The sequence below is a fragment of the Papilio xuthus genome, unplaced genomic scaffold (assembly GCF_000836235.2).
Source record: "Papilio xuthus unplaced genomic scaffold, Pxut_1.1 DF826933.1, whole genome shotgun sequence".
Taxonomy (NCBI): domain Eukaryota; kingdom Metazoa; phylum Arthropoda; class Insecta; order Lepidoptera; family Papilionidae; genus Papilio; species Papilio xuthus.
Window position 1 is genome coordinate 6,653,086 of NW_013531716.1, and position 27,826 is coordinate 6,680,911.

Below are 27,826 nucleotides of genomic sequence, written 5' to 3' on the forward strand. Positions count from 1 at the left end.
ACCTTCGTATTTTTTTACTATGTTGGTACAATGGTATTTCTAGAGTATGGGCTAGTCCTTCTATTTCCCTTGAAATATAACTTTTAGGAATTATAGATGTCCAAGTATTCTCCCCGTGAAAACTGTAACATCCTTTGTAATTTTGTACAATCGCGCAGACAACAATTAAGAAGATTATCTTCATTCGCAAATAGAGCCTTATTGTCGTACTTATGTTAGTCATTATATAGAATTACTTTTTATATTATTGTTTCTATATTTAAAAGGTTTTTTGTCTACAAAAATATATTTATTAAAATAACACTTTTATTTGTAATAGTACCGATGACAATGAGTTGACATTATACAGAGTGTTAAAAAATTTCATACGAAGGATAGGGACACTTGGACACCTAGTATCCCTACGGATTATATTTCAGGGTGAATAGTAACTCAGTTTAACTCATGTTTCAATATAATTTGTATAACGTTCATTGTCTTACAAAGTAAACAAAGTAACAACTATCATAAGAGTACTTGAGACAATGTTTTGAAGCTTACATTTGCTTTAACCTAGGAACAAATTCAAATCACTTTTTTTTTAATTTAAATAACTGCATATTCAAAAGCTTGCATTGACAATCATAATTTTTTGTCAGTTGTATCTGTCACGTATTTATGGCGACCCGTTTGGTGAGATAAAATACGCTCTTTAAATACGATGTATTACACACCGGGTTGACAATTTAATTAACGTCTGTTTTATATATTTTGTATTTTTTTTACAAGAGATAAGCAAACGAGTTGCTGCACCACCGAGATGAACGTCGACTCCCATAGATACGCAACAACAGAAGAATTGCAAATGAATAGAAAATTCGAATGGAAATCTAGTAAATTCAAATAATGAAACATCAGCTCAATCCGTTGAAGATGGGAAGATGAATCTGTGAAGAAATATGAAACAACTCACACTCAACTCTTTAAAATTGGTCAAACTAGTCAATAGAGGTCACATTGGAACGGACATACAAGACGAAAAAGTACAAAAAACGCGCCAAGAAAAGGCGATTCTGACCTGACCCGAGAACAGTAAACTTTCGCCACTGATTTGTTAAACCCTGACCCCATTGTGACGGTTGTTATCAAGATACACATCATCGATAGTGGAACCCTGAGTGACCAACATTCAACGGCAACGGCACGCGGACGCTTCAGTCCGCGATCGGAACGCGACGCGGGAACTTCTCCCGCGTTCACGTTGGGTGGCTGTACGGATATGACTTTTGCCTCGCGGGATGAAAAAAAAACAAAACGTCACTTTTGAAATGCGCGCGAAAACTTTGTAATTTCTTTTAATTAAATTGGTGTAAATAATGTTTTTATATTAATTAAGTGTTGTTAAATATGTGAAAGGATATATGTTTTTGTGACATGCAGTGATTAATAGCTTGTTTTATTATTATTAATGATGTGGTAAGGTTTGTAACGACGGACAGATTATTAAGAAATGATTATACCGATAATATTACATTTGTGTAATCATTATAAATGTATGTTCACTTCAAAAGTATACCATAAACAATATATTTAATAACTATTTGATTTATGTACAACAATAAAAAGTTCTGTATGGACACAAAATATTAATAGTAACGCATAAAAAACATAACAATGGTAAATCAAACCTTGACTCTATGGGTTGTAAATCGATTTGCCATTAAGTAACAACTTAGCACTAATAGCTCAAATAGTTTTAAGTTTCGGAGTTTGATTCCAAGTAGATTTGGAACAATAAATATATGCTTCTAACATTCTGCGTCATTTATTCCATCGTTAAACATCAAAGAGAAACTATTTTTAGTAATTTCGGAGTAGAACTATTTCTAGGAATTCTGTGTAATCGTCCAACAAAGTCTGGTCTGTTGTAGTTAATTGATTTTAGGTTAAAATATGAAAATGTACTAAACTACCGCTTTATAAACATTCGAATATATTATACATACGGTTTAATATTCTTATTCTTTCCAAAATAATTTAAGACAAATATAAAATCTCCATTGTAGACAAAATAAACAAAAAATTTAATATAAATCTTCATGCTTTAGCGCTTTAATTATGTTAAAATATAAGTATCTCTTATCGTAGGATTCTGAGACCAAATTCACCATTTAAAACATTTTGTTATCTGTGCTTTATCAGTGATGTAGACCCAGTATAACTGGGTCTCAGAAAACAAACGATAATTCGAATGAACACAATTTCTTTCAGACCGGTTACCCAAGTTGGCAAACCTTTTTCCTCTCTATCCGAAATATTATAACACAATATTATTTTACTACCAAAGTACGACTACAATATTCCTTAAATTATTAAGATATGCAAATTTAATTTGTAAATAGAACATCTACGGATTCGATCTGAGTCATAAAGAAACTATTTAATTTTGCGACATTGTATAACATTGTACTTTACATTGGAGTCAGAGCTTTACATAGTAAAATTATTTTGCCAAGAATAGCCTGAGTTAGTGAGTATAAATATTCAAGTAACTTATTATTAATCATCCTTCATTATGCAAGAACTTATCATCAACATCCTTATGTCAAGTCTTTATCAATCAGCTGCTGGACATGTGTCTCTTTTCTATGAAAAAAGTTAGGTTCTGTGCCATACTTATCTAAATCCTGTACTCGATCAACGCTGATGGTCTCCATAACAATCTCTTTCCTTCCTCCTACTGCCAAATGTATAGTTTACTGGTGTTCGTTTAGGACTCCGTCCGCGCTGAATAAAATAAAACTTAATTAGTAGCCAATGTGTTCTTAAAGACTATTTTCTATATCTATGTAAAACATCGAGATTCGTTCAACTGTAACAAACATCCATCTAAATCTAAGCATTCGAATTTATTAGTAAGATTGTTATATTTTTAGTATTTAAAATGAAACGAAGAACTTTGCTTTTTAATTTTTAGATGATGATAGAGCGGGCATGTTTCCGCGCTGTTGCGTCCGTCGTCAGATTCATCTCAAATTGCTGACATACTTACCGCGCTAGCGTTTTTTACGCATTTCTGCCCACAATCTTGTAAGCCGCTTATAAGAAGAAGATTTTTATATTGCAACTTTGTATTGGTATTACGAAGCTACTACTTTTTTTCTAATATAATTCAGAAAGAAATTTTCATAAAATATATTTTTTTTATTATAACGTGACAAAGAAGTTAGTCGTCTTCCCGAAAACAGCGAAGCGATCGTTGCCGTTGATGGGATGTCTATACATCTGCAATTGCAAATGCGTTGAGTACCTTTAATCTTAGAAAAATAAAACTTGAAAAAGAAACTACAAGACAATTTCTGCAAGATTTTCTAAGACGAATAGTTCATAAAAGTGCATAAAGCTTACAAAGCTGTAAGCAACGCGACCTCGGTAGTTACAAATCACTACAACGTGACTGGAATTGTTGAGGGACAAGAAATATGATGATAAACTGACAAATATTATATTATTTAGAAAGCATTATAAATTGATGAACAAAAAAATGTTTAAGTTAATATAACGTCTTAAAAATATGCTCAGAAATAAAAAAAAACAACAATTCAGAATGACGATACCTTTTTTTGCTTTATGTTAAAAGACGCTATATTAAAAAAATAATAATTAATAAAATAATACGGAACTCAATAATTTATTAATGGTATAACTAGATAATAAAAATTCAACACACGTATTTGTGATAGGAATAAAAATATGTATTTTAATAAATCAACTTCAGTATCGCACATTTACATACCGCGATGCCATTTTTTTATTTGTATCCAGCGAAAAACAAACGCCAGCGAGGAAACTTATCGCACTGCCTTCACGAGATTAAATTAAACACTTGGCAAAGGATCAAGTACGAATCAATTCGAAATGATATAAATTTAAATATTTCATCAAATTAGAAATATGAACAATGCAAATTAATTAACACTGGCTGTCGCCCGCGACTCCTTCCATACGCAATTTTAAAAAAAATAGTAGTCTATGTGTTCTTCCGGACAAATTTCATCGAGATCCATTGAACCGTTCTGAAGAAACTCTCTCTCTCTCTACTGATTTAATCTCTATATCGGTCATTTCACTCGCCACTACGTTCTTAATCATGTTTCTCGTTTATGACAATTTTTACAATAATAATTAACTTACCGAAATTACTTTCTTAATTTTATCATCTAAAGTTAGTCTTGTCAAACAGAATACAAAGTAGATTAACAAAGTTCTTGACGTAAGCTTAGTCCTACTTTCTTGACTCTTCGACTTTAATCTGTCTTTCCATATATGTTGGTCATTTTGTATCTTGATATCGTGTTTTTGTACATCGTTTGGTCCTAATATTATTCCAGTAGTCTGGCAATAGATCCTAGTTAATAATTTCATTCTTAAAATGAAACTAATTTAAAATATCGTGCTACTTTTAATAAACTACTAATCACAACCATGATGGTAACACTATATTCCAAACACGATTACACTAGGGTTTACTGTAATTGCATTTTAATTGAATTTCTCAGTACAGTCGAGCGCAAAATCCTTTTCGAGACAGCTACTATGTTTGCTGAGATAAATGGAGATAAATGTCACCACTATTAGCAGTAATACTGTAAGCTATTGTCACTATGAGATACGTTGTTAATGCGTTATACAAAGCACGCTAACAATTGTGTAGGGCATTGTACAGGATATTGTTAGGAAGAAAATCCGACACTGTGCCGATGTACTGGCACAACACTTACCTTACTGAAATGTCGACGTTTGTGTCCCCTCACTGATAATTCTGACACTTGACTTGGTAATGAAAGCGTACCATTCGCGCCAAAGGATTCTTATTAATAATGTTTAAAAGTATGCATCGTAACGATAGCCCAACAGTGGTAGAGCCCGCTTTAATATTATATCTTCGCACGAATTGGCCCGGCTCACCCGGTGAAATACCACGACCACACAGAAGACACGCGTCAAGTGGAAGCAATTCCGCGTTTCGTCTGATGAGTGTGTGTCCCGGAGGCCTAATTTAGTCCTCTTTCCCTTCCCACCCTTTTTCTCAAAGGATGGGAAGTGGAAGTGGACTTTTCGGATGAGAGGATGCATGGAAAGGGAAGATATTTTCTTTCTGTGCATCCTCTCCGTCGATTAAAGGTAGGCAACGCATTTCCAATTGCGTATGTCTATGGGCAACGGTCACTTCGCTATTTCAGCGATTTCAGGTGGCCGCTCGCTCGTTTGCCACCTTATGATATAAAAAAGCCCAAGATTTTTCCTAATTGGTATTATTTTACTTAACTACTTTTGAATGATTGCTATATTATAAAGAACATTGAAATATCTTGGCACGAATCCAAAATAATGTTTTTCAACATTAAATCAAAAAGATAATGGCGTATTAAAATAAGAATAAAATACGCGATTAATTTTCATCTGAGCCAATTGTTTCAGTCATCTGGGATAGTGGGCTCGTTTGAAGATGCGAATTGAAATATGGATGTAGCTTCCCGAACCCAACTCCGCAGACTTGAACGACCGCCAATTGCGTTCAAAGATTAAAAATATTTTTCTTACTATAAATCATTGTTTTTTTTTTCAATTGATATATTTAATCTTTTTTATGCAATTTTATCGTTACTTTGAGACATTCATTGACCAACCCTAAGTCTTTATATTAAAAGTATATTATAATCGGTCAGTCGATCATTTTTTTTAAATATTCTAAATTTAGACCAAGGAGTTTATACTCAACTATCAAATTATAAGGACTTTAAAAGAGTAATTTTTCTCTCTCTTCAATAATTTAACTAAATCTTCCAAAGTCGTGCTTTCGTAGATACAAATGAGCGCACCTGTTTTATTTTATTTTTTTATTTATTCGCGCACGAAAGTCACCGTACTCGATTTATTTCTGGATACTGCGTGAAAATACATTTACAAAGAAACGATTTCTTACGTCCAGTTGACGAAATGTAGACTATCTTATTATTTATTTGAAATCGGTCAAGGATAAAAAACAGTCCACATAAAAACTTACATATTATTTAACTAAAGAATTTTACGTTTTTTTGTTCAGTCATACATTTTTAACTGACTTCAAAAAAGAGGATGATCACAATTCGTATGTATATTTTTTTTAAGTAAAATACAGTACTTACTAGCAACCCTAACCTACTCTCTCTACGGATAGTTGGCACAGTATGTACTTCTCTTTCATACATCTCTATCAGCCGCCATATTGGAATTCACTCCCTTCTTACGCATATTCCATTCATACTTTCTTTTGGTCTTCCTCTACCTTTGTTGTTTACCGAAATCAATCTTATAACTTTCCTATCTTTATGATCATCTCTAGATATAATATGTCTATACAACGAAATCCTTATCAACTATTAAAAACATTTTAGTTTCATATTAAAGAGGACTTTGAGAGGATGCGTAGGAAGGGAAAATATTTTCTTTCTGTGCATCCTCTCCTCCGGCGATTAAAGGTAGGCAACGCATATGCAATTGCGTATGTCTAAGGGCAGCAGTCGCTTCACTATTTCAGCGATTTCAGGTGGCCATACGCTCGTTTGCCACCGTATGATATAACAAAAAGGTCTTGACAGACAGACGGACGGACAGTGTGATCCTATAAGGATTCCGTTTTTTACCTATGAGGTACGGAACCCAAAAAACATGATAACTTAAAAGTTTCAAACACTTGAATACACGTAAGATATTTAACGTTATACATCTTTCAAATTGTGTAATTCCGAATGGTACATTTGATAATCCTAAATGTCTTTTGTGTTCAAGTTATAATGTCTCCGGGAAAAACAATGGATTTACATAAGTATCAGTTTTATGAGGCTTTTATACAGCGAATAAAGCTTAGCTCCGCAATAATACGATATTTTGTGTTCTTGTTTCTTATGTAGTACTTATTTCGTGTTATAATTTATCTCTTAATAACCTTTATTAGCCAAAAAGTAATATTAATCTTATACTACGAATCTTTAAATAATATTGTACATATTCAATTATATCATGTAAATTCAACTTTTTAAAACACTACTATAAATGATAAAGCGACCGAACAGAATTGATATTACACGGAAATTTGTAATAATAAAAGGAAATTATACCACCCCCAGGGTAGTAGTTAAAAGGCTTTTTTTATCTTTTTAATTAGCTTTTAGAAATCGAAATAATTGCACTGGAAAAGTACAGCAATATAGTCATTTTAATTGACTATATTGCTGTACTGAGAGTTGAGTTACTGGTCATAGATAAAAGAATTAAAAAAAAAACTTAAGTAGCCTATATATTCTTCCACATAGTCTACATCTATGCCAAATTTCATCAAGTTCCATGAAGCCGTTCTGGAAAAAACTTCTAACAAAAACCCAAAGATTCGCATTTATAATATTAGTAATATTAATTTTATTAATCAAATTGAATATTCAAATTCACAAATTAAAGAAATAGTTTATGTCACAACTGTCAGAACACTCGGATAAAGTTGTTCAGCTGAATTATTCAGATCCGAGCGACTGCGTTGCGTCACTGAAAGCATTTAAACGAGCCTAACTTGTTGACATTAGGGGCAAAAATGTTTTGTTTTTTTAAAAATGAATTTTGAATAGTAAACATTCAAAAACAAAAAAACACGATTGAGAACGTGCACTCCAAAACTGCTGCGGTATGCTATTAAAACCACAAAAAGGTATGAATGCCGCTAAATTAATCTATACTATACATATAACTACTTTTAGATAATATTAGTTAAAATCATTTGGAGCGACACGCACGCTTTTGTAACCACGTCAACTGTCAGATCGATTAGTGAGGAGAGCGTTGATATTTTAATAGGGCTAGTTGCGCCGATACAACGGAACAGTTTCGGTTTTTCTTCCTAACAGTACATAGAAAAAGTTTTACTACTCTCCTTTTACTTAAGAAAAAATTTCGTCTCTTTCCTCATTCATCCCATTTCGAAAAATAACACTAAATCATATAGTAAATTGTAGTTAAAACTACAACCCTATATATTTCGAATCAAATTCACCAGTCGTTGTCGTGATTTAAAAAAAATAGTTTGATATTTTTAGACGAAAATTTGGGACGGAAAAATTGTAAGTATATTTTGAACTACACTGGAAACTTTCATTCAAGTGTGTACTTATAAATTGTAATACCATCGGAGTTTACAACATTCAATTTTCGTTGCCATGAACCATGCCAGTATTTACTAAAAATGAAATGCTAATAAAATTAAAATCATTGCATTATAACATTGGATTGTATGAAAAATTTTAATAACAATTTCAAAACACATCTAATTAATAGAGTAATACAACGGCCTATACAGCGGTAGGCCTTAAACAGGGGTGTCAAACTTTTAAGTACCAATGTGCAATTTTGCGCCACCCCTGCTTAGAAACGATAAATTGCGTGAAAAGTAACATGATTAAGAAGAGAGTGACTGATGATATAAAAATGATGAAAAATAAAAAGATATTTGAAAGTTTTTAATATTATAAATCTACGTTGAAACTAATTAAAACTTATTAGAATCTCTTTCGGTTGTTATATTGGCGACAAGTTGCACGCTTCAATAATCCTTCGTATAGTTCGCACCCCGGGCTATTAACGGCAAGCGCAACTTTCATATACAAGTTTCGCTTCAAGAACTTATGTTGAAAGCAATTGCTGAATTTAATATAACATTAAATTCTCCGATTTCTAACAAACATGAACCTATTCTTAAGTTAGTCGTATTCGTTTATAATCAACTGAAAATAAATTTATCACATTAATACTTCGTAATCATAATAATATTACAATCGTGAGTGTTTGGATGGTTGGATAGATGTTAGGAGATATCTCCAGAACGATGTAGAACATTTGACATGGGCTACTAAATAAGTTTATTTTCATTCGCAGATGACGAGCTTAAACAATTTTTATTCCTTTAAATTCCACAAATAACAAGTAATAATTCTCTGTTTTAGTGACAATTAATTATCGATTTATTTTTGATTGAAATACATTTTATGTTATAATAATATTCCGGAGTCGAGTGCGGCGCTTTGGGAACAATAACCTCTATTGTTATCGACGCGAAGCATGCAATGTAGAAATTAATTACATTTCGTTAGTAATGTATCTTGTTTTACGGGTTTGTGGGTCAGTAAACTTATAAAAACATCTAAAACTAAGCGAATGTTAAATACTTTGTAAGCTGTTTAACTACTCTTGTAATTTGCCTACAACTTTAACTTTGAAACGTTGTTAAATTGTTTCACAAATAAGTTTTTAAAAAGCTTCTGCATTTTTGTCTTTTTTCTAAGTAAAGGTTATTAACTGTTTTAAATATATAACTTATAAGGTTACATTTCCTATAAAATGGTTTTCATTTAAAAACTCTAAATATAATGTAAAACGGTACTACTTTATTTTGATAGAAAGTATATTTCCGTAGCAGATTAAAGTAGGAAGCTTTTTGGATAGCAACAACAGTCTACGGCGTAGCAATAATTGTAGCTCTACAAGATTATTCGGAACACGTCCGGCAATAAATCTTTGAGTTACAAAAATAATTCTTTCTTGTAAATGCCTAATTTTGCCGTAATGCGATTTTAATGTTAAATCATAATAACATTGATATGCCGTAGTTATAGTCAAGTTGAAATGCCCAACTGAATCTTATCATAAATGCTAATGTTTTAATGGATGGATGGATGGATGTTAATTTGAAGGTACCTCCTGAACGGCTGCGTGGATCTCGCTGAAATTTAGCATAGATGTAGAACATCGCCTGTAAGTACACATATATAGGCTAATAAGTGTTTTTTTTTTCCCCGCGATCGGAGTCTCGGGCGACAGTTATTCGTTAATTTTTAATTATTTTTTGGCACAAAAATATTTAAACGAAAAAGTTCTGCGATATTAGGGTTCCGTACCTCATAGGAAAAAAACGTAACCTTTATAGGATCACTTTGTTGTCCGTCCGTCCGTCTGTCTAGACCCTTTTTCTCAAAAACGCGTGAAGGTATGAAGATTGAATTTTTTATAATTATTACAAAATGGTTTATAAACTTTATTTTTTGTATATTTGTTTTTATCGAGGTATAGTTGACGTAGTTCTTTTGGCGTGTCGCCAAAATACATTTAGACATCTTAAGAGTATATAAGTACAGCAAAAGAGAAATTGTTTTTAAAAAAAGAGGTACAAAATATTATTTCATTTTCAGTAGTAAAGTTTGAAGTCCAAAAAAGAACATGAAGTAATCATTAAGGTTATAAAAAAAGTTACAATTAATTACATAAAAGTTTTTAAATTAATTGTTACTTAAGAAGAAACCGAGTTGCATGTATGTGTAGATAGATTATCAATGTAGAAGAGGGAGGTGTGTCAGGACCGCGCCAAATGTAGCTCCGTGCTCTTTGCTTACCACTCTGGATTCCAGGCGTGAGTTATGTTTATCAGTTAGTTTAATCATTAGAATTTTTAAGTTAATTTACATAGTTACATTACTTTATTAATTTGATGTTTACATATGTATAAATAAGTGCTATATCATTGTATATGTATCTTGGAGACATTTTATTATACTTCACACTTAACGTAATCAGTTGGCACTGGATCAAAAAGAAAGCGAAATCTGCGCAGAAAATATTTACTTGTAAATATGAAAATGTGTTACGTCCTCATTTTACTATTATTATTTATTAAGATACTAGCTGTCGCCCGCGACTACACGCGGTATTAAAAACTTCATAAGTAACCTATGTATTCTTCTAGACCATGCCTAATTTCAGCGAAATACATACAGTCGTTCCGGATATAACTTCAGACAAACGTCTATCCATCCATCCATCTTAACATTCGCGTTCACACGTAAATGATTTTAAACTTATTAGCCAGTTTAACTTGAGTGTCCACAGTTGACAATGTACAGTCAGCTGCATAAATATTTATAAATTACTAGGTGTCACGACTCGCGGGAAAAAAAATGATTGTAGTCGATTCTCGGCCTTACTGAATATGATTATAAAATTTCATAAAAATCGGTCAAGCCGTTTTGGCGTAGTAAGGTAGTCACTTTACTACGCCAAACAACATTGTGACACGATAATTTTATATATAACTGTCGCCCGCGACTCCGTCTGCGCGGGATTAAAAATAGATGTTGGCCGATTCTCAGACCTACTCAATATGCACACAAAATTTCATGAGAATCGGTCCAGCCGTTTCGGAGATGTATGGGAACGAAAATTGTGACACGAGAATTTTATATATAAGATATAGATGTAGCTTTTGCCCGATACTTACTATAAATAAAAACAGGTATAGTACTGCTACAAGTTATTTGAGACTATTTTCTATACATGTACCTTTCAATCAGCTTTCTATTTTTTTTTTTCATTTATTTACTAGTTTTTTTTTGGAATGATATTACAAAATTGAGAGACGATAGTAGACGATGTATTTCGTAAAGCACAGAGTATAGTCGAATGAAAAATGATCGTAATATCAATGTGAGAGTGATTCATCATGAAAGTAATAGTTACTTCAATATTATTTGAGATGAATTTCACGATAAAATCCTTAGTTTAATTAGAATTTCTTTACCAGAATTATTGTTACATTTGGTACCTTTTCATTCATCAGCCATGATAATTTTAATAATAAGAGGATTAAATTAAAAAAATAATGCTATTTTCTAATATTACTAATATTAAAAATGCGGAAGTTTAGATGGAGTTCGACGGTATTTCGGGAACGGCTCAACGAATCTCGCAAAGTGTCGCATACATTTGGCCACATCACGTAACAAGAAAAAGCGCATGTAAGATTAATGTTCGCAATTAAAACTACAACTTGAATGAGAATTAGAGAAATTTATGCTGAAGTGAATAGTGCCATCTGTTAACGAGAAATGAAAACAAAGAGTTCCAAAAACGAATAATATTTGATTATTTCTTTATTCCAAATTCAAAATCTATAGAATCTAAGAGAAAATAATAAAATTATAAAAATAAATGTTCTGGTATTGAAAAGATGCACTGTAATATGAACACCACAATTCTGTCGCTTGGAATCCCAGGTGACTTGTATTGAATTATTGGAGCTTCTTTATTGCAGAGTCACTGAAACATTGTTTTCTAGATTTCAAATACTATTTTACAATTTCTAGTCTATTCTCAACAATATCTAAAGTACTGACGTAGTTTTTAAAACATAGGTTATGAATATTGTAATATTTATTGTCATAACTGCCTGTCGCCCGCGACTCCGTCCGCGTGGAATGAAAAAAAAAACTTAATTAGTTCCCGGCAATTATTCGATTTTTTCTCACCTTTTAAACCTTCTCTAGATCTCCACCAAAATTTAAAGACTAGAATAACATAAATCCGTTCAGCCGTTCTCGAGCGAGACTAACGAACAGCAATTGATTTTTATATATATAGACATCATTGAAAGCAACGGAAATCTGGTTGAAAATAAAAGTTGAATGTTAATTTAAAAAAAAAACATAGTAATATCAATTTATATTTATAAATAAACTACTAAGACTAAAGCAATTAGATGTTTAGAAAAACACAGATGTTTCGCTGTTTTTTAAAGAAATAATACTCTTTTATCGACATATGATATGTGACAAGGATTGAACTTGTATTAACAGACAAGACACGACACATTTTTTATCTCTGACACAAACAAGTTCCAACCAAAAACTCTTTTTATTTAGATTTTTGTATTCACTGTATATAGTAAATAGTGTTCAAAACGAAATCTATTATATAAAAATGTACATAAGAGTATTTACCGTAGTTGTAAAATTCTAGAGACTTTGCGGTCCATAAACTCGATTGAGTTGTAACATTCAGCAACAAAGTTAGAATTCGTTCTCGGACAGAAAAAACTAACGAAAGGAACTAGAAATAACTGTATAGCTTTGAAAATGTTGGCCATCCGTCGACCATTACTAATAAAAGAGTTCTATTAAAGTTTTATCTTTCAATAAATAAATAATTTCAAATTTTGATTCAATTCAATTATTATTAATTAAAAAAAGGGTCTTGACAGACGGACGGACAACAAAGTGATCCTATAAGGGTACCGTTTTTTTGCCTAAGAGGTACGGAACCCTAAAAACACATCCTATGTTTCGCATTTTTTATGATTTTACAGCAACAATTTAATTTATTTAAAAATAGAATTCTATATTTTAATTAAAAAATAACAAGTAGCCATTTTGCTTTTTACGTATTACGAACGCGGCGTAAAAAAAGGCACACGTTCGAATGCGGGCTAAGTTTCAGCTGTAAAAGTGCTCCGAAGTAAACAAGTCCGAAGTTATCCTTTACATGGATCTTAGATTAACGGAATCAATAAAGTTACGACTCGGTATTAAACAGCTTTAGAAGGTAAATGGTATCTAGGTAAGTTTTATGCAGTAGAAGAAATTACAAACTGATGACCTCAGTTTGTAATTTACCTAGACAAATTGTAAAGAATCAACAAACTGTGTATGGAACATATTTATTCACAAAACGTTTTATATTTCGACGAATTGTACAGCTGTTAATACATCTTACTTATATAATAAATGCGAATGTTTAGATGGATGGATGGATGTTTGTTTGAAGATATCTCCAGACCGACTGTACGGATCTCCCTGAAATTTGGCATGGATTCTACATCCAAGTAAGTCTGGAAGAACACTTAGGCTACTAATTGTTTTATTTTTTTTAATTTCACGCTGACGGAGTTGCGGGCGACAGCTAGTATTATAGCACATTTTCATGCATTCATATAAATATTATTACTTTAAAAATATCCTAAAACCTTTCTTATGTATCAAAATAATGCTAGTTCAATGTAGCGTACAATGGAATCACGATTGTTGTCCGGACGCCGGACACACCCAGGTGGAATTAACGAGCGCCGGACATCCGGCCGGACACTACCTTTGTGTTTATAATGCCGCGCAGGAATTATGTTTTTAATCGCCATCCGCCAACGCTTTAAACATGCAACCCCTTTAATTATACGATTAGTTGTTTTTTACTATCGAATATGACAAAGCAAATGATATTTAATTATAATTCTATTGTAAAATGTCTTTAATAGTAGCTATTTTTTTGTTATTTGAATACAATCATCCTGTATAAATAGTTTTAAATAAGAATGTTCCAATGTGTTTTTAGATTGCCGATTTACATATGTACATTTGTCCGACGTTCTCACGGCGAAGGAAAACATCGTGATGCAACCTGCACATATCTGAGAAGAAATTCAAAGATATGTGTGAAGTCAACCTGCACTGGGCCAGCGTGGTTGACTATGGCCTAATCACCCTTAACTTGTGGTAGTTCCCGTAAAGACTTCTATCTGTCAAAAACAATTCGGTATATTGTTGGAAAATTAAATAAAATTCTTTTATCATTTAACTTGTATCTATCTCGAGTTAGATATACAAATGTTAATAAAACGTATATTTTTTAAATCGTCTCAATATACCTTGGCGATGGGCCAATTGCCAGCGTCAGGGAAATGCCACAACCTGGACAACGACCTTCTAACGTCCTCATAACTGCTGTCACAAATAATAAAGACGTAAATATAAAAAAAAACATTGCCTCTTATGTTTATTGTTTTAACGATAAAAAGTTGACATTTATTACAAGTTTTAATTACTTTTTAAGGGTGAGTACTCATCAAATATTTCGTTTATTTTAAATTTAATTTTAAACTAACGGTGACTCGCGACTGAGTCCGCGCCTATTTAAAAAAAACATAATTAATAGCCTATGAGTTCTTCCAGACTATATTGTACATCTATGCTAAATTTCATAAAGATCTGTTGAGCCGTTCCTAAGATATCTTCAAACAAAGATCTATCTATCCATGTAAACATTTCATTTATAATATTAGTAAGATGTCTGCACATAGGTGCGAAGAATTTCATAAAAGTGTGAAGTGAACCAACATGCGTTGATCCCAAGTTTAATAAAGACCACGTTACCTCTAACTTAGGTTAGGGTGGGCAAGAATTTGATTAATAACATAGTTTTTTAGGTCAAGGATACTTTAGTTGTAAAAATCCGCAATATCATTCCGCATTCATACCATGAGCATCGTAAATAATTAAAGAGTTTGGAGGACGTGCGTGTTAACAGCCACGAATGGACAAGCCCAAACCACACGCGAGACCATACTGAATACTTTTTTTATACTAATACTATCTGTCGACCACGACACCGTCCGCGAAATAAAAAAAAACTTCATTAGTAGCTTATGTGTTATTCCAGACTATGTTCTACATCTATGCCAAATTTCATGGAGACCCGTTAAGCCGTTCCGGAGATACCTTCAAACAAACATCCATCCATTTAAACTTTCGCATTTATAATTTTAGTAAGAATATCTGTCGACCGAGACTCCGTCCGCGCGGAATTTAAAAAAAAAACTTTATTATTACTTATGTGTTTTTCCAGATTATGTTCTACATCTATTCCATCTCAAAGGTCGGCAACGGATCTACGGTTCCTCTGGTATTGCTGATGTGGATCTGATCCATGGGCGTCGTTGAACACCTCGGTGTTCCCGCTGCTCGTTTGCCCCTTTCTGTTATAAAAAAAATAAATCTATGCGAAATTTCATCGTGATCCATTGAGCCGTTCTAACGATACGATCTACCAAACATTCATCTAAACATTCGCATTTATATTATACTATTAGTCAGAGTATATTGATAGAACAAGAAATAGATTAAACAAGACAGAATGGACAACAATTTACTATAAAGTACCTAATCATATTGTAAGAAATATGACGTTTTTACAAGTAATTTAACTCAAATACGCAGCGATTTTTTATCTATGACCTTTCATGACTCGGTGATTCTCGAGTCAGGAGCCTGAAGTAGCAAATTTTCTTTAAAGAGTCAATATTCGCAACACTAATAAATAACAAGCACTATCTTTAAGTATTATTAAGACATTATAAAAGTTTATTACTCTCTTATCCAGAGTTTTTGCTTACATTCTGTCTCTTTGATCAGCGTCGACGCTAAAATTTATCTCGGCTAGACTTTATTACTGTCAGAATTGTTATTGCAGATAAAAACAACATTAAAATGTTCCAAAAGGAATTAACATAGTAAAAAGCTTTGAGGGCTATTAATATTTTGGCATGTGGTTTTTTTATAACATTACTAGCTGTCGCCCGCGACTCAGTCCGCGTGTAAAATATTTTTTTAAATAGTAATCTATAAGTTCTTCCAGACTATGTTTTACTATGCCAAATTTCATTGGGATCCGTTAAGTTTGGAGATACCTTCTAACAAACATCCATCCATCCAAACATTCGCATTAATATTACTAAAATTATCATTCGTATTATAGCGTATTTCTTCTCCAAATTATACATACAGTGTTCTCCTATATCTTTAATAAATTTTGTTTTTGATTGATTTTGATGAAGTAGTGGCAAGTTGTTATAGTAAGAAAAACTCGACTCTAAAATTCTGAATGTCCTCAGTCGAAATCCAAGGTATGTCCACGTTTAGGTTGACATTTAGATTGTTGGTGATATATCCATTTATTGACCGAGTTGGCAAAGCGCCATCTAGTGGACTAGTTTACTAACATTAAGTACAAGGGACACCAATCATAATGGCTTAAAGCGTGCAATGTTGTTAATTGGTATTTATTTGTTTTTAATATATGACAAATGTTAATTTACATTTCATAATTTTTTGTCATTGAACACAAAAAAGCTTTTTAATTTATTCTTTAGACTAATAATTTAGAGCGAATGGCGCGTTTTCGTTAATAAGTCAAATGTTAGAATGATTAGTGATACATATACGTTGAGATTTTGTTTATAATTGTAATTAGGCTAGTGTTGCGCCGATACATTGGCACAATGTTGGATTTTCTTCCTAACAATACCATTTCAAAATAAAAACCTTAACAGTTTTCTGAAAAGAATCGAAGTTATCGCAAAATAAAATTAAATGTAAAAGTTATTATACTTTCAGAGAAGTTTGGTAAATATCGGTCGTAAATTTCAATGAATCGTACAAACTCTGTAAGTTCAATTCTTTACAATTGCTACAAACAAACAAAAATCTTAGCATCACTTTGCGTGTTTCTTGTTTAAAATATATTTCATACATTTTTACATCAAGACAATCCTTCAATGTTTTTTAAACAGCTGGATCTCATTCATACCTCCGCAAAACATTACCCTGTTAGTCGGGCAAAAACAAATGAATTCAGTTTACAAATACATATAAATAGTTAAGGAATAGAATAGACATTTGATCGCGTGACTCTAGCAGCTCTATGTACTGACCCATCCTTTAATAATTTAGTACATACAAATTATGTTCAAGCTTTTATATTTGTTTATTTTCTAAACACAGTAGAACACTACTATTATCATTCAAGAATATAATGTAAATAAAATACATTGATAATTTCATGAAAAAAGAAGTAAAAAAGGATGCATGAAATTACTGAATCCTGTTTTATGTTTTTTTCTTTACTGTAAAAAGTGCACCTACATCTTAGTGTGTGCGTTATGTACATGTTTGGATGGACGGATGGATGTTTATTACAAGGTATCTCAAAAAAAGAATATTGACATACAGACAGACGGACAACAAAGTGATCCAATAAGTGTTCCGTTTTTTTCCTTTTGAGGTACAGATCTCTAAAAAGATGCATGGATCTCGCTGAAATTTGGTATAGACGTAGAACATAGTCTGGAAAAACACATAGGCTACTAATTAAGTTTTATAATTCCGCGCGGACGGAGTCGAGGGCGTGATCTAGTTTTATAATAATGCTTTAACTGAAACAATAATTTTTGGTACATAAATGTAATTTTAAGTAATGTCAAATTCAAATTTCGAACGCATTTTTTGTGAATTGTTGAAATTGCTAGTATGAAAGTATCAAAGATAATTGAAAAGATTATTCCCGGAGTCGAGCATCCAATTCGTTTCAAAGAGGATTTATGTTTCATCTATGCGAACAGATAATGCATACAGATTCTAATATAGATTCTCTTTCAATACAATCTAATCGTTTTTATCGTGATTTTTTTATCAAAGACCCTTTGTATTCTTTCTAGCAACGTATATAAAAATTAAATCTATAATTCTGCCGTAATAAATTTTTTTATCGCTTAATAACTAATTTAATTTGTGTAAAAAAAAATTGTGTGTATTTTTATTAAATTAGATTATATTGTACTTAGTAAAAAATGCATATTACTATAGTAAATTTTGAACTAATCTGTCTGCGTGTATCTGAAGACGAAATAAAGTCTCATAATAGGACATGCCCGAATATTATATTATAGTATTTTGTATCTCACTCACTCACTCACTCACTCTCTCTCTCTCTCTCGCTCTCTCTCTCTCTCGCTCTCTCTCTCTCTCTCTCTCTCTCTCTCAAGGTCAAGGCCACTCCATTTAATGGAGTATTTTGTAACCATTGTACTAAATATTTAAACTCCTTGTTGCTTTCCACTCTAACTGTATAATTCCTACTAGAGTGTATAATTGCTATTATAATTTTTACTATCTAAATAATATCGTTCACATATTCTCGCCGTTATAATAAAAAATTTCATACGCGTAGTATTTCATAAAATATATGTCCAACATATAAAAATATTTACCGACTAAGTTACTACGGAGTTCATAAATTTTTCTATGGTTTTTTAAATATTAGTCCCAGTTTAAATGAAGAAATAAATAATTTCACATTTCTACATTCATAAAGAAGTAAATTACATAACCGTTCAATACTATTCTCCATTATTTTTATCTCTTTTTTAATAGCGAAAAATTCAACAAATTTTCTCATGCTTTATACTATTTGTATTCCCAAAAGAACTGTTACTCATTTGCTTTGTTGTCAGTAAAAAAAACAAGTAAAGATTTCCTTGACCGAAATGATACAGACGCTCGCACGGATCGCTCAAGGAACGTTATTCAAAGTAAGATTACGTAAATTGTTCCTTGTGAAGAAACTCAAGGATGCATCTTATTAAAGTTTAAAACTTTTATTTTATAAAATATAAGCGAACTAACGCTTTAACTGTATGTCTCTTATGCCATTTCTAAAATAAAACGTTTGAATTTAAAGAAAATCAGCATTTATGTTTGTTTATTTTTTAGCTGACTTCAAAAAGAAAGAAGTTATCAATTTATCTGTATGTTTTTATATGTGTTTCCGCGCAACTCCGCCCCTGGTGCTACGATTTAAAAAAAAATTGATAGAAAGGTTTTTAGCTGAAAAAAAAACTTATTAAGTAATAAGGTCCGTTTTTTATCATAATACAAAACATATCTTTATATGTGACACAAACATTAAATAAGGCTTTTACACAAAAATCTATTTACATATATAATCTACATATTTAATAGAAGGCCCTCACGCAAAGTTTTGTGTAGAGCCTTATCAAATTATCTTTATCATTCATTTTAACATTTACTATTAATATTTGATGGATAACTTTTAAAATGTCGACGCCAGAATCTAATTTATCGTACTAAATAGCATCAATGAGCAAATCGTTTGCTATGTTAAATTTTTAACGAAAAAACGCTATTTAGATGTGATTTTTGAAAGGCATTCAAGACCATAATGACAGTGAAAATACCATAAGAAGAAAGAATCGAAAATAAAAAGATTAACATTAAAATAGCTCGATACGATTTAAACTAATCAGATCTGTTTATAAAAAAACTTATATAAACTTTTGTTTAGTATGTAAATGTATAAACAGGTTCATAATTTTTTTTATAGTAGCATACTGGCTGTACGTACAACACTTTATAAATGTTCTAGATCCTGTCTTGTGTTGCCAGGAACATATGTTTCCTTTGAAAAATGTACACTAGTAGACAAAGGCTAAAAAAGAGGACACTTCTTTCTTTTGTCACGTTTTAAACATTTTAAAGACGTCTGTTTCTTTAACCTTTTTGATGAATTTTTCTACTGGTATAAAATGTCTTCTTGTATCATTAAAATTGTATAATTTATTAAAACAACTATCTGTCGCCCGCAACTACGTCCGTGGGATATTAAATAACGTAATTAGTAGCCGATGTGTTCTTCCAGACTATGTTCTATATGTAAATCAAATTTCATTAAGATTTATTTTGGAGATACCTTCAAACAAACATCCATCCATCCATCTAATAATTTACATTTATAATTTTAATAAAAATACAAATACACCTTTATTAAATCAAATATAACCAATAATTGTTGAAAGTTCAAGAAAATACATTTACAGTTCTCAAATTCTCTAAACTAACCTTAAATAAATCCTTTTCAAAACAATTAAATTATTAGACTAACCTCTATCCACAATATAAGTAAGTCATTTGACCAAGTTCATAACTGTTTTGATTAAATCAATTTATAAACTAAATTGGTATCGGATATTGAATATACTAACCAAACACTATTAGACCGTTACGTAATTGAACGCCTCTGACCTGTCACCAGTAAGTTATTACGATTACTTTTAGAACGTGTTAGCAATTTTATATAGTCTGTAATTCCTTAACCTATAACGTTATTTAGTCTATGCTATAAGTCAATAACACTTTTGTTTATTTAAAATAACAACATTAATCATTAGTATTACGATCCAAAAGATTATTTAAATATTTGATTCTCAAATGTAAAATAGAAGTTGAACTTATCATGTTAATAATCTGACAGTATTTCGTGATCGTAAATTAAAAGTATTGTAATTGCTCGTCTGAATGTCGGCCATGTTTTTTCTGACATTCGGGTAATCGTGAAGACAATGTTACAGCGGTGTTTTATAAAAAAGTTGTTGTTTTCAATTTCAAAAGAAATATATGAGTTGAAAGAGACAATGTTTTATTTGAAAAAGTATTCTCCGACTGTGACTCCCACAAACGCAACGTCCTTGTTAACAATATGTCTAAAAACACAATAATACATGTGTTGATCGAAACTGGACGTATAAATTTCGGCAAAATAATCTTAAATTGTTATTTTTAAAATAACCCTTCACATTATAAGCAGTTCTTTTCATATAAATCTTTTTCGATTTTTGAAAAATAATCTGTATCCAATTATACGTACATGAACAAAACTTTAGTGACGTCCGTAATAAACAAAGATAGAAAACAAAAAGGTGGAGGTAAATTCATTACAGACAAGTTTCAGTGGCTTATGCGTTGGCATCCTAAATCAACAGTTTACGAGTCTCTCCCGCTGGGAGCGTTCAGCTTGGGGCTAACTGTTTTGATCCATATCAAGAGATAAAGCGGTTTCACTGTTTATGACAAAAAGACACTTTCTATGGGGGCTTTTATATTTTTTGTTCGATCTGATCTTATAAACCACTGTCGACGTAAAGTCAAAGTTGTAAGGACGTTAAATTGTATAGAAAGGTCGTGTCTCTGCATCTGTATTTAAATAATCACCTTGAACCATGAACAAATGTACATACATATCCGCTATCTCTTATGACCTACACTACTAAATGAATGTTCAATTACATAGAAACGTCTGTAGTATACACACATTATGTAATCGGCCCGCACTTATCTATATTGGATAGTACAGACAGCAAGAAATCACCAAGGCTTAATGTTTAAGGATCTTTGTTAATGTATGAAACATAATTATGTTGTTTGAATGTTTATTTCGCGATAATTCTTTGTCTGTTTATCAAAATAAATTGCTTCTTAATCAATCAATTAATCAAGGAAAATGACAAATAAGATTATTTCTGTGCATCCTCTCCTCCGTCGATCAAAGGTAGGCAACGCATATGCAATTGTGTATGTCTATGGGCAACGGTCACTTCGCTATATCAGCGATTTCAGGTGGCCGCTTACTCGTTTGCCACCTTATGATATAAAAAAAATATTATTTCCTAATTACAAATGCTAAAATAGTCGCTACATCAAGTATTTTGTCGTTTATATATGTCAACAGCTTTACTGGCATCAAAACCTCTTTACTTTGTGGAAATGAAATGTTTTTAACGACAGTTTTAAAGCTTCAGTTATTACATATAAAAGCTACATTCGTTACCGCGTTTTTCTCGCCTGCATTTATTCTGTTCGAATTTTTCAGCCCTTCTTAGTTCGTTCGCATTTTTACCTCATGTTAATTTAATTTACACGTTTTGATTCCAACTAAAAATAAAAATTAATGACTAAAAGATCCTGGTATTCAAATAAATAGGAATGTGAATCTATGTGTTTGGAACTGTTTTCTTTTAGGGAATGCTAGACGCCTTTTTAAAAAGCATAATAGTAACATTGCAAACTTGCTATAAATTTTCATCAGGCACACCTCGGTAATCAGTTATTCGATCACACTTATTGTATAACCTAAAAACACGTATAAAACACAAGTCAGTACAAATAAGTAGGCTAAATCTTGCCATTTACATCGTAAAAGGCGGCAGGTAATGTGGCGGAAAAATGAGCCGTCGTTCCTAAAGGTCTTGTAGCTAACATTTATGATGATTGGGTCTTATCGGTTATCGTGAAATAATTGCGGTCACCTTGTACATTAAGCTATCCAAACTTCAGAAAAGTAGTTATAACTTAACAAAACATATTCGATAAAATAACAAAGAAAAACATTTTTTTATAACAATCTTTGTCATACGACAAATGTCAGGTTCACTAAAGCACTCCAGATGGAGTGCTTTAGTGAAATATAGATATATTTCAAACAAGTCATCGATTTTTCTAATATGTAATGGTCATTCGCTCTTCCAAGGTCGAGAATTGAAAAAATAACTGATTATTCGAAGAAAAAAGCGATATTTGCTTACTATGCAATCATTATAATATTTTCATAGAACAGTTTAAAAAGGTTACGAGGTATACACGTATTTATATCAATTAAAATATTTGTTCTTTTTATAGACTGTTTGTGTACAAAATCATAGACAAAATGGCGGCGAAAACCATGATCAGCTGACGATCTTGTAGACCTGAACTATTTAGTCTTGTACTTTAATAAGCTGCCAATTACATTAACTCCATCTGGATTTATCACATTGAATCAATTAATATCAGATCGATCCTGAATCGGTGCATAAAATCATTTTCTAAAGTTCCAAAATTTTACAATCTTTATAATTCCGTGCAATCATTACGTCAAATCATACGTGTGATCTTGGTGAAAACTGAGTTATCTACTTTTCAATATATCAATATAAATTGCGATTTGCCCAAATTTCTATAATAATTAAGATATTTAAACCGTTCACTATTAGTTACAAACTTTACCACAAAACGTTTATTGTCGCTGCTAGCGCTTCAAACAAGCCGGTTGCAGCGGACCGTGATTCTAAAAGTGGATAGTCTGAACTCCACTAATTAGCGTTAGACTAAACATTAGACGATATCAGCGAGAGTGGGACAGACAAAATAAGATTGTATAAGTGCGAGTGAGACGGGAAACTTCGGCAAGCTTCCAAGATGAATTTGATGTTTCGCAAGAACTTCAGCGGGGAGAAGGCGAGCACGGGCGGCGGTGGGGGCGGGGGAAAGGCGCGGGGTGCGCTGGGCGCAGGCAGGAACGCCAAACGGCGCGAGCGCGACAGGTTCTGTATGGAGGAACATCATTATAGGACTCATCTGTTCTTCTCCGCGCCTAGGACAAGCGCGCAGTACACTGACTCAGGTAACTACGTGATATGTTAGTTGGCACTGTGAATAACACGGGTATTAAGCGTCAAGAAACAATAACAATTAAATACAACACATAAATATCTTGTATATGTCCTTTATTATCATAAACAATAAGTTTTCTCAAAGTATGGTGGACTGTGTATTTTGTTCTTGGTTACAAATTGCTTGTTATTTATTTTAGAGAAATTGAAAGTGTCGACAATATGTTGTGCCAATCTTTCGGCATTGTAACTCACATTTATGTTTAAAGATTGAATAGTTGTCTTGATACGACATGATTGAATACGATAGTTCATCTCATCTATGTGACCTTGCAACCATGCAACAGGCCAAAAAGACAAAAGAATACCTAATATTTAGTTGAACTGAATTTGCTAAATGTGTATCTAAAACAACTAGGTTTTAATAAAAAGACGTGGATATTGTTCATTATTTAATAACACGATATCACCAAAAATTAACTTTAAAGATCTAGACTACTATTAATAACTCTTCCAGACGGATGTTTATTTTGGCGCGTCTATTTCACTGAAACCACTCAAATAATCATAAATCGCATCCACTTATTTAAAACCATGTCTCCCATGATATGGTCAAATTATAGAATAGTAATCGAAGTAGTGGATGTTTTGTTCTAGGTTATCGAGAATCCATTGGATCAGGATGGCAAGGTACACTAGGGAATTTTACTACCCAAAGTAAGTGGGTGATTGGCTGATGATGAAGATTTTAAAGACATCCAGTATTAGTTTACAAAACAACGCTACTGGAATTTGAAATATCAATATCTCTACTCGCTCTATTTATAAGGGCTCCAAAATTTCAAAAACCCATTTACAGAATGCGGTCCTCGTAATTTGCAAATTTAAATGCCTTTGGAGTCTACTCTATTTCCTGTCCTATTTGTTAATCACGCACTTTATTTTACTGGACAGTTAGGTAAAGTGCATTCGCTACGAAGCGATTCGATAGCGAACTTCAAAAATGTATGGAACCGGCTATAACTTTCGATAAGTTACGTGATTATCGCGCGTAAGTTTCATTCGTTTTTGAAGTTCGTTATGGAATCGCTTCGAAGCGAATGCAATTTTTCTAACTCTGCTGTTCCTCTTTCGTGTTAATTAAATAACTGTCATCCAAATCTTATAAAACATTCGAACAAAATCGACGCTATACGTATTAACCTTGTGGTAACTTCGGCGTTAATTTACACAAAATAACTTTGCTAATGGCCACGTATAAAATGTGCGTGATAATAAACACGCCACATTTTATTGCTCAACGAAACATAACACCGTGGATATCATTTTAAATCCTATATGAACTATATGAAAACCTTATTTGTAGGCTATTGTACAAATTGTAATTTAAAACTTACGTGAATTAATAATTCTGATACGAATAACGGGGATTCTATGTTGTCAACTCTGAATTCTTTGCGTGACTTTTATTTCTATTAAATGTTCCTGTCGACTGTAATATGCATTCTGTGTGACTTATTAAATTGTAAATAAACAAAATGTGCTTGTTTTCATGGGAGTTTTCATGAATATAATCTTGATAATACTATTGTCGTAATGATGTACATACCTGTAAGGGCACCCCAGGAGATGGGTATCCATGTTATTCTTCTAAAGACAATATTAAGGGCATTTCTCATAACTCAGAATTGAGTACTATAGGTCAGGTTCTGCCTTGGACTTGTTCTCGTATTGTTTATATAAAATATATATCTTGGCCTGTGACATAAGACAATAAAAACACCCTATGTCCTGCACCGTCTTCGGCGATATTTACTAAGTTCGTTATGTTTGTGTTGCAGAGCGATGTGGTCCGGTGCTGGGCGGGGGCTCAGGGTCGGAGCCGGAGCCCCCGCAGCCGCTGGTGACGCGCGAGCCGGGCGTATCGCTGCTGCGTTGGGACCGACCAGCTCCGGAGCGCCGCCGCGCGGAGCCCGTCCCGCTGGCCACGCTAGAGAAAGACTGCTTTGTTATACCAGCACACGCTCTTGACAGATTCCTGCCAGACGGTGTACCAGTATGTATCTGTACCTTTATTTGAGACGAATCTTCTCATAATAATTAAAAGGAAGGTAGAATCATGAATCATCCATTTCACAAAAACTTGGTGTCATCTGTTGCCAAAATTAAGGATTTCTTACCTCCTACACACACACACACCAACTCACTTTCTCTTGCATCTTCAACCAAAGCATGACCTCTTAATATATAACATTAATTTTATATTCTGACACTTTTCAGTTGCCGGTGCCTCCCCCCACACCAGAGAAGGGCATAACAACGAAAGCTACACAAAATTCCCTCAGCATCCTAGAAATAGCGGATCCGAAACTATGCATATTGGCACATTTAATGAGTCCCTTGGAACCTATAGAACCTATTTTAGAATCGCCACTCGCTAAACCCTTGATAAAACAGAAAATGGCCGCGGGAGAATTACTCAGTGATATTGCTCAAGCAAATACAGCAGTTGGTGGAATGTTGTTAGCAAATATGGAAAAGAATTCAGAGTTCCCTTTCATATCGTATTACGTTATAAATACAACACAAACGGATCCATTGTTATTTTATAATAACTTAAGAGGCGCGTCATTGAGTAAATTCGACCCGAAGACAATTAGATATTCGGCAGCGCATACGTTGGATTTGTATAGCGAAGTTGCAATGATATGTCGACCGCCGTTCAACGATTTAGCCGGTGGTCCGAAGAAGTCACACACACCGACAACCGGATTTATTATTAGCGTGTACAAGGTGAGAAATAAACAGCTGTCTTTTATTTAATTATTCACATGTCATAGGAACAAACTTACACTTCGTGAAACAAATTCAGTCGATATTCAAGAAAATTTCTATTTACTTAGACGCTTTAAATAATTTGAGTAATGATACACAATTATATTAATCTAGAATAGAGTTATTTTGATAAACAAATAACAAAAAACGATGTCCCAAACAAGGCTAAGTACGCATTGAATGAAGAAGGATATAGTGGTAGGAATAAGCCTAGGCAAAGGACGTATTAAGTAGAGAATGACTACTACGAATGTTAAATCGATCTGGTAGAAAACAGAGATAGGTTAATGTGTTCTTTTAAGTTCTAATGCAGGTTCTTATCTCATTCCAGGTTTTCGAAGGCGACGATGGTGAACGATTTGAAAGGAATTGGTTATATTGGACAGGGGCGAGAATGTTGTATCGACATTTGCCTCACACAGTCGGAATGAGGAAGATCGCCCTCCACAAATCTGTGGCAGCGCACGGCGACAAAATGTACCTGTTGGTCTGCGAGTGTGCCAACTTGTTGGACGACTTGTCCGGCGCGGCAATGCTAGTGACGGCCCTCCGAGCTCGTCTTTGTGGCTACACCGGCTTATACAAACCCATACAAACATTCTAGTAGAGGGCCCAAGGCCAGGGCCTTGAATGTGTAACGGACTTTTCGGGATTTCAATTATCCTCAACAGATGGAGTTGTTTTCACTTAAACACGTTTGAAATTTAATAATGCAATAATTTAATATGTAAGTTCTAATTCTATTAAACACAATTCGCGAATTTTTCAATAAAATTAGATAGTAAATAGTAGTCAATTTGCTTAAATAAACCAAACATTGCCGATAATTGCCAATCGATTAAAATTTAAGTCCTAATGCTAATAATGTTGCTTTTTTAATGTTTATTAAGGTAATTATGTAAGTTTACCTGGTGTTTGGACCAACAACGCTTTATCACTTGGTCAACATCAGCTCAAGTTGTGAGAAATGGACCAAAGAACTAATTATAGAATATTATGATCGTCCACAAAGGTCGTACTAAAAATATCCTTTTTGCTAAATACAAATTGTCGGTTTTTAATACTGTATTTAACTGCTAACTAAAAACTTTGTGCATGTTGTGCCAAAAATGTACAATTATAGAAAAAAATACAGACAAATGTGTCACTTAAGAATAATTTAATAGCAGTGTGAATTTTACAACCTATGTTTTACATTATATTTTGTTAAACAAGATTTTTTTATCCTTTTAAGATAAACAAAACGATAAAAAAATTGAAATTTCAAGGTCATGT

At 32.7% G+C, this 27,826-nt stretch overlaps 1 protein-coding gene across 5 annotated transcripts; it reads left to right on the forward strand.

Annotated features, from left to right (window-relative positions):
- Positions 1-1,211: 1,211 nt before the first annotated feature.
- On the forward strand, positions 1,212-27,732 carry LOC106122140 (uncharacterized). 5 transcript variants are annotated; one of them, XM_013318024.1, is made up of 6 exons: positions 1,212-1,348; positions 23,380-23,727; positions 24,374-24,433; positions 25,558-25,772; positions 25,997-26,509; positions 26,883-27,732. In XM_013318024.1, exons 2-6 carry the CDS (start codon positions 23,523-23,525, stop codon positions 27,153-27,155), a joined length of 1,266 nt encoding a protein of 421 aa, XP_013173478.1. In that variant the 5' UTR covers positions 1,212-1,348; positions 23,380-23,522; the 3' UTR covers positions 27,156-27,732. The 5 variants fall into 5 exon arrangements, with proteins under 5 accessions (XP_013173478.1, XP_013173477.1, XP_013173476.1 ...); XM_013318023.1 differs by lacking the exon at positions 1,212-1,348 and adding an exon at positions 1,438-1,455 and having other exon boundaries at positions 23,357-23,727; XM_013318022.1 differs by lacking the exon at positions 1,212-1,348 and adding an exon at positions 1,440-1,460 and having other exon boundaries at positions 23,357-23,727.
- Positions 27,733-27,826: the final 94 nt, after the last annotated feature.

Coding starts and splice junctions, on each gene's coding strand:
- LOC106122140 (XM_013318024.1), top strand. CDS start 23,523: ATGAATTTGATGTTTCGCAAGAACTTCAGCGGGGAGAAGGCGAGCACG. Junction 24,434..25,557: donor AGGGAATTTTACTACCCAAA/GTAAGTGGGTGA, acceptor TTTGTGTTGCAG/AGCGATGTGGTCCGGTGCTG. Junction 25,773..25,996: donor TCCTGCCAGACGGTGTACCA/GTATGTATCTGT, acceptor GACACTTTTCAG/TTGCCGGTGCCTCCCCCCAC.